Below are 8,699 nucleotides of genomic sequence, written 5' to 3' on the forward strand. Positions count from 1 at the left end.
GACTTTTTCAAAAAGCGACCCAGTGCGACCTCTAAAAATCACTTTTCTGAGTCGCCGCCGTATAAAAGTGTGTTTCTCACACCTTGAGCTACCATTTGGAGGTTGAGCCCCCAGAATCCCAGACATAAGCCAATTTTGGGCCACCCTAAATTGTATATGTTCCTCTAGCTAAAATAGTTCATAGAAAGTAATTAATATGTTATTATTAAGTTTTATTAATGTAACCTTACCACTTTCGTGGCATTCGTGTCATAATTAAATATGGATAAATGAAATTTGTTTGAAAAATTGCATTCTCAAGAAAACTTCCATTTTTGTAAACTGCAAACAGTTAGGAAAATGTTGTAGTTCAGCGTTAATTGAAATCCGAAATTTAAAGAAAAATTTTATATTTTTAAATTTAATTTATTCATTGTGTTAATGTAATTTTTTTTCGCTCGGTAGTTCTGTTCTATTTTATCCGGAATTTGACTTTTTCCTTAAGCTTTACGTTCAAGAGATTCTGCTAGGATTCCGGAAAAAAAATCTTGAGCCATCAACGTGCTCAAAGAACGCTTAACGAAACCCAATTTCTAAGTCGATGCTTAGATAAGCTTGCCAGATTGCCCGGTCTTCTCCGGACTTGCTCGGATGTTTGACACCAAATTAAGGAAAAGTTTGGTTTGCAGAAAAAAGCCTAGATTTTAATGTAGATGTATTCTATTCATTTCCAAAATTGAACAAAAATAACTTAAATTGAGTTTTTATTTTTTTAAGGTCCAAAATCGTTTTTTTTTTTGCAAATTTATGCTAAATAATCATGAACAGTTTATCGGAAGCCTAAAATACGATTCAAAATCTGCTGATGTGTTCTAATGTAAGAATTTATTTTCCAGTGTATCCTATTTTATTTTGATTGAATAATTCCGTAGTTGTTACCAAATTTGGCCGGATATGACCCGGATTTTTGGTTGAAAATTTTTAAATCAGAATTCCGGATGTCAGGTTTTTGCAAGGTCTACAAGGTCCGGCTGAAAAATATTCTGGCAACCTTAAATGCTAAGAGCTTAACGAGTTGTTTAATCTGGTAGCTTTGAAAGAAAATGCTGATAATTTTGAAAAAAAAAATACAAAAAATATAATATTTGAATGATTTTCTGTGTTGGACTGATGAATTTTAGTTGCGGCTAAATTTACTGTTTTCCAGTGTAAGTCAGTGAAACTTTGTAGAAGTGTTACCAATTTAATTTTATAGCCTCATCGGTGAATGTCATGTTTTTTTAAGTAAGAACATTCCTATTTAAAAAAAACCATAAATGGATAAAAGAATATCAGAAAAAAATGACAGGAGTTGGAGATGTTCGAGGACAAAATTTTATAAGAAACGGTTTCATAAAGCACGGACAAACTATTTCAAAGTGGTAGAATCGGAGACGGTTGAGTCTACCACAACCAAAGCTCTTTGTTTCGGTAGTAGGTACATATCCTCGCCAGTTTTTCCTCCATTAGTTCTCAACGACACTATTATTCAATTTGTTGACCACGCTGAAAACCTCGGAGTCATTTTCGATCGGGATCTTTCTTGGAACCGTCAGATCAATGCTCAATGCTGTAAAATCTATGGTGCACTCAAAAGATTAAACCTAACGACAAATCACCTGGACGTTTCTACTAAACTTAAACTTTTCAAGACTTATGTTTTCCCCTTGTTCATTTATGGAGATTTTCTTTATTCTAATGCTTCAGAAAGATCCGTAAACAGAATGCGCATTGCTCTTAATTCCTGCGTAAGATACGTTTTCAATTTGTCGCGTTTCTCTCGAGTGTCACACTTGCAAAAATTACTCATCGGCTGTTCTTTCGATAACTTTCAGAAATATCGCTCATGTGTGATAATGCATAGGATTTTAAAAACAGGAAAACCGCTTTATTTGAAAACTTTACTAATCCCATTAAGGAATTCTCGAACTGGTAATATTGTTATCCCTCCGCATAGTTCGACTTACTACGGTAGATCCTTTTTCGTTAGAGGTATTGTTAGTTGGAATAATCTTTCTCTCAATTTAAAAACAATTCAAAACAAATCAGAGTTCAAAAGGAGTTTGCTAGAGGAATTCGTGGAGTAGAACGACATTTAAAACGTAACAAATTAGGAACGATTAGTTATTAGTTATAAAAAAAATACAAGAAAACAACCTACCACATTGTAACAATTAAAAAGATTGTAATCTTACGTTGCAAGAATGAAATAAAGAAATAATAATAAATAATACCACAAAAGTTTCTCAGGAAAAAGCGGGACATTTTCTTAAAAAGCGGGAAATGTCCCGCTTTTGCGGGACGGATGGCGACCCTACCCTAAATCGACTCGCAGTCTAATGTACAATGCTCATGAATTGGCAGATTGTCCGGGTTTACCATAACTTGACCGGATATTTGATAATAAATTTGGAGAAGGTTCTGTCCAAAGAAAGTTGTAATGAATCGCCGGATTTCAACGAAAAAAAAACTCGGATTTCAATAATGATTTTTGAATGTTGCATCTAAAAGTGAATTTTTTGAGCAACTGTTAACAGTTGACAATGTGTTTCTATGAAAAAATATTGATTACAACGGGTTTCTTCTTGATTTTTGTTGATTTGTTTCTGGGTTTTGGCAAATTTCCCCGAATATAACCCGGAATTTGGATTGAAAATTTTGAAATAAACTAGTCGGATTTAGCCTGGTTTTCTGATAAAATAGCTGTGAATCTTTTTTTTAGTTCATAATTCGAAGTTTTAATTTTTATGTTAAATGGAAGTTGTAATTCTAATCAATTTAAAGAATCTGGCACTGAACTGGTAAACTAAATTCGGGTATGATAGGAAATGAAAATGAGTACAAATGATTGATTTTTTAAACATTGTTATTATAACTTTCTTTGGTTCTTCCGATAATTTATCGTTTATAGCACATAACGCATCCGCCATTTTGTGAAATGAACTGTGGCTTTCGCTAACCAATAATGTGTGAAACAATGGATACCATCATCTAGTGTTTGGACCAAATTTGTACAAATTTTAATTGTTTTGTGTTTTAATAAATAGTACAGTTGTTGGTAAGACTTTTTTCTTAAATTCGCTTGAAAGCTTATAAATCTTGGACAAATTATTACAGACATATTTTGATAATGGGACGTCCTAAGAAAAGCAAAAAGCGTAAACATAAGAACACAAAAAAAGCTCGCAGTGAGTCGATTTCGTCAGCTGCTGCCACAGAAAGTGAACTTCTTTCGCCGTTTGCCGAATCCGAGGTGGAGCCGAACGATGAAGAAGACGAAGATGAGCTGGAAATTGACGACGGACTTCGGGTTCCGCTGCTCGATGGAATCCCTTTGTTGGCCGGCCGAATGGGCGAAATGATGATGGTCGGAGACGAACTGATTCCGGTTTTCGACGTTGAAGATATCATTCGGGTTCCACCAACGATACCGCCCAATTTGGGTTACAATCGGCCGTTGCCCTTGTCGCCAACTTCTCAGCGCTACAAGAATATCTTGGATGAGGAAGACACTACCTCGATGGCGGTACGTTACGCAATCCGAAGGCTGTCGCGACGCCCAAGACCGCTGGATGAGGTACCGTTGAGTATGGTCGAGCCGTTGGTATCGTACAACCGGAAGATGGCCCGGATGTATCCGACCTCATCGCTGTGGACCCCTGAAGAACAAACCCGTAGACAACGGGCAGCTGACTTGTGTCCCTGCAACAGGGTCGCCAATAAGCGAGAAGGCGCCACCGAAGCGTCACGACGTCCACCCACGGCCACGGCCACAACCCGGGCACTCATGGCACTGCTTTGTGCCGGAGAAAGCGAGCCACAACCAGGGCCCTCGGGAATCACTAAACCTGGTCCATCCGGATCTTCCAGATATGACACAACGAGAGCTGGTCCTTCGAAAAAAAGCAAAATTGACGAAGAGGGTCAGAATAGCTCCGATAAACAGAAAGAGACCGATGCAATGAACGAATTAACTAGACTTGCACTGAGCATATCGATTAGCCATATGGACCAGCAGCTGGATTCGGATGATGATGATTCCGATTAGCTCGCAAAACTCATAACTGTTCGATAGATTTAATCGTGTGATGACTTGCACTTGGAGAAGCAATTGCATGTACTTTTTTTTTGTAAAGGTGTACAAAATTTTAAAGTACCCATTATATATCAGACTCTAAATTGTGTTTTAAAGGTAGGAAAGTAGAATCAATAAATTTAGTTATTGAATCACAGAGTCATATGTAATGTGTAAAGACTTATAAGAAAGATTAAATCGAATAAACTTTTCAATTGATGAATATTTTTAGATCTGAAGACTTATTTTTGTACTACGAAGCAGTAAAAACTAACAAATATTCTGGATTCAGAACGCTTGAGTAGATCCTCCACTTAGAACTTAGAAGAAGGATCATCTTCTATATGAGAAGACCCAAGTGCTACTGAATGATGGTCTCTTAAGAAAGTACAGTTTAAATATCTACCAATTAAAGCTACCGTGCGAGAATCAGGTAGACTTATCAGCTGACAGGTAAAACTACATATGTTTATTTATAGTCAAACCTGCGAAAAGTGACCATCCCTTTCAGGTAGGTATTTGTTTTATTTACCTTCGTATTTGAACATAGAATTCAGCAATGAATCACAATTCTAAATTTGGATTTTAATTCTGAAAAGGAACCCAAATATTTTAATTCTTAATCTGAATTTACAATCAGAATTCCAAATTCTGAATCAAAATTCACTATCAGGTTTTCAAATCTGAATTCTGAAATCGAATTTAGAATTTCGACTCGGCATCCGAATTATCAATCCATCTAAAATCTTAATTTCGGGTTCGGAAATCTGAAATTTCAAAATCAGGAGCTTAAATCATAATTCGTCATTCTGAATCTGAAACTAGGTTCTGAATAATGAATCAGAATTCTATCTGAATAATGGAATTTGAATCTGAATTCAAATTTTGAATCTCAATCCTGAAACTACTGAATTAACACTTTAAATTCAGAATCTGAATTCTAAATCATAATACTGAAACTGAATCTGGATTCTGAATCGCAATGCTGGATCTGAATTTTTTTTTTTTTATAAATTACTTTATTTGAAACGGCTCATACCTTTGAGTTTTAAGGAGCCAAACTCGTTTTTGTGTTTATAACAATTGATTACTTAGGTCTAGCACTTTTTGTTTCAAGAGGAGAAAAAGATAGAAAGGGAAATAGGAAATTGAAAAGAATTATAGACGGAGATCGATAGCTTTTAGAAAAAGATAAATTTCGAACATGTAGTCCAAATCTAGCACAGCTAACACATCCCTCACTGGAACATAGGGTGGTTTTCCTCGGGCCCGAAGGGAGTCTATCAAATTCGTTCTAGCGACAAGATGGACCTCGCACGACCAAACAATATGCTCGATGTCGTGGTAACCTTGGCAACAGCCACACAAATTGCTGCCAGCAATATTTAAACGATAGAGTACCGCATCCATGGAATAATGATTGGACATGAGACGGGAGAATATACGAATAAAATCCCGACTCAGGTCCAATCTATTAAACCAGGGTTTGAGGCTTACCTTTGGAATAATCGAGTGGAGCCACCGACCCATATCATCCTCTTTCCATTTGCGCTGCCAGTTGACAACAGAGTTCCTTCGTGCCAAGAAGTAAAATTCGTCGAAGACGATTTCACGGTGATACGTGTCGCCTTCTGTCGCCCCCACTTTTGCCAGAGAGTCTGCCCTCTCATTACCCATTATCGAGCAATGTGAGGGGACCCAAACAAAGGTGATGGCAAAGCAACGTTTTGATAAAGCACTCAGAATATCTCGTATCTTCCCGAGGAAATACGGCGAGTGCTTTCCCGATCTTATTGAACGGATTGCTTCAACAGAACTAAGACTGTCCGTTACAATATAGTAGTGTTCTGTTGGCCGTGATGCGACGCTTTCCAACGCCCAAAAAATGGCTGCTAACTCTGCAATGTATACAGAACATGGTGACTGGAGATTATATGAGGCGCTAGCTATTTCGTTGAAAACTCCAAATCCCGTTGATTCCTCTATTAGAGACCCATCGGTAAAGTACATTTTATCAGCATCGACGTGTCTATATTTAGCATCGAAAATTCTTGGAATCAAAAGTGGACGATGCGATTCCGGGATTCCACGAATTTCTTGCTGCATAGACAAATCAAACTGGACAGAAGAGGTGTCGTAGTCATGGATGAAAACACGAGTTGGAGAGTACGAAGAAGGATTAAACTGCATGGACATAAAGACATGATATATAGACATAAATCTTATTTGAAGATTTTGCTCAAGTAGCCTTTCAAAATTTACGATCACCAATGGGTTCATGACCTCACACCTGATGAGGAACCGGAGAGATAATAAATTAAATCGATCTTTCAGTGGGAGTATGCCTGCTAAAACTTCAAGACTCATGTTATGCGTTGAGGGCATACAGCCCAACGCTATGCGGAGACAACGATATTGGATACGCTCGAGTTTGATGAGGTGAGTTTTAGCAGCTGACTGGAAACAGAAGCTACCATACTCCATCACTGAAAGAATAGTTGTTCGATACAATTTTAAAAGATCTTCTGGATGGGCTCCCCACCAGGTGCCAGTGATTGATCGGAGAAAATTGATTCTTTGTTGGCATTTTCCTTTCAGATACTCAATGTGGGCTCTCCAGGTACACTTGGAATCAAACCAAACCCCAAGATACTTGAAACACCTCGATTGAGTGATCGTTCTGCCTAGGAGTTGAAGCTTAGGTTGAGCAGGTCTATGTTTCTTAGAGAAAACCACCATCTCCGTTTTCTGAGGGGAAAACTCAATCCCAAGCCCTAAAGCCCAGGAAGACAATCTGTCTAAAGTATCTTGTAAAGGTCTGTGCAGATGAGACTCGGAAGATCCTGTGACAGACACCACGCCGTCATCTGCAAGTTGTCTTAGAGTGCAGCCTTCAGAGAGACAACTGTCGATGTCACTTACGTAAAAGTTGTACAAAAGTGGACTTAAACATGAACCCTGCGGGAGGCCCATGTAAGAGGTTCTTCTAATTGCAATATCGCCGTGAGCAAAGTTCAGATGTTTCTCACAAAGCAAGCTGTATAAGATGTTGTTCAAGAGAGGAGGCAGACCCCGGGAGTGCAACTTGTCTGACAACACCTCTATTGAAACTGCATCAAAAGCTCCCTTTATGTCCAGAAACACTGAAGCCATTTGCTCACGTTTTGCGTACGCCATTTGTATCTCTGACGACAGCAAAGCAAGACAATCGTTTGTCCCTCTGCCTCTTCGAAACCCAAATTGAGTATCTGAAAGGAGACCATTTGTTTCAACCCATTTATCCAAACGAAACAAAATCATTTTCTCCATCAATTTGCGTATACAAGACAACATCGCTATTGGACGGTACGAATTCGCATCGGACGCTGGTTTTCCGGGCTTTTGGATAGCGATAACTCTCACTTGTCTCCACTCTTGGGGAACAATGTTATGCTCCAAGAATTGATTAAATAAATTTAACAAGCGAAATTTGGCAGCGTCCGGAAGGTTTTTCAACAAGTTAAATTTGATTTCATCAATACCCGGAGCTGAATTGTTGCAAGAGAGGAGGGCAAGTGAGAATTCGACCATCGAAAAGCTGGAATCCATACCACACCTATCTGGAGGCACATCCCGTATTATTTTTTGTACAGGCGTAGAGTCTGGACAGACTTTCCGTGCGAAGTTAAATATCCATCTATGTGAATATTCCTCACTTTCATTCGTAGATGATCGATTACGCATGCTGCGTGCCACTCTCCACAAGGTACTCAAGGATGTTTCTCGTGATAAGCCACCCACAAAATTCCTCCAGTACGCCTTTTTCTTCCCCTTGATCAATTTTTTAAACTTATTTTCAAGGGAAACATATACTTCAAAAAGGGCGAGAGATCCATATTTCCGAAAATCTTTGAATGCTTTTGATTTGTCCTTATAAAGCTTGGAACACTGCTGGTCCCACCATGGGTTTGGAGGCCTTCGAGGAACTGATGAGTCTGGGATGGGTTTTGTTTGAGCACGAAGTGCACTTTCATGTATTAATCGTGAAAGAAAGTGGTACTCCTCGGTAGGAGGTAAAACATTCGTAGAACCGATAGCTGATGTTATTTCGTCCGTGTACTTTTTCCAGTCGATGTGTCTTGTAAGGTCATATGTCATATTTATTGTGTTTGAAGAGCTGACCCCATTGGTGATTGTAATTTTGATAGGCAAATGATCACTACCATTGGGATCAGGGATTACCTTCCACTGGCAATCCAATGATAGTGAATTTGAGCAGAGTGAGAGGTCAATTGCACTGTGTCTTGCAGGTGGTTTAGGTATTCGTGTTTTTTCTCCCGTGTTCAAAACTGTTAAATTGAAACTATCACAAATGTCATAGATAAGAGTAGAACGACTATCGTCAATTTGTTCTCCCCAGACAGTTCCATGCGAATTGAAATCGCCCAGGATTAACCTTGGCTCAGGGAGCACTGAGCACAGGTCCTCTAGGTGATTTCGATCCACTGCAACTCTCTGAGGCCAGTACAAACTGACAACACATAAGTCCTTACCTCTTATAGTTGTATGACACGCAACAGCTTCAATTCCACCTGATAATGGAAGGTGGATTCTGTAAAAGGAGTGG

At 38.6% G+C, this 8,699-nt stretch overlaps 1 protein-coding gene across 1 annotated transcript; it reads left to right on the forward strand.

Moving 5' to 3' along the window:
• The first annotated feature begins 2,975 nt into the window (after positions 1-2,975).
• Positions 2,976-4,202, forward strand: LOC129757926 (uncharacterized). The gene is made up of 2 exons (XM_055755328.1): positions 2,976-3,076; positions 3,136-4,202. The coding sequence occupies exon 2, from the start codon at positions 3,149-3,151 to the stop codon at positions 4,064-4,066; it is 918 nt and encodes a 305-aa protein (XP_055611303.1). The 5' UTR covers positions 2,976-3,076; positions 3,136-3,148; the 3' UTR covers positions 4,067-4,202.
• The last annotated feature ends 4,497 nt before the right edge of the window (positions 4,203-8,699 follow it).

The sequence above is a fragment of the Uranotaenia lowii genome, chromosome 3 (genome assembly GCF_029784155.1).
Source record: "Uranotaenia lowii strain MFRU-FL chromosome 3, ASM2978415v1, whole genome shotgun sequence".
Taxonomy (NCBI): Eukaryota; Metazoa; Arthropoda; class Insecta; order Diptera; family Culicidae; genus Uranotaenia; species Uranotaenia lowii.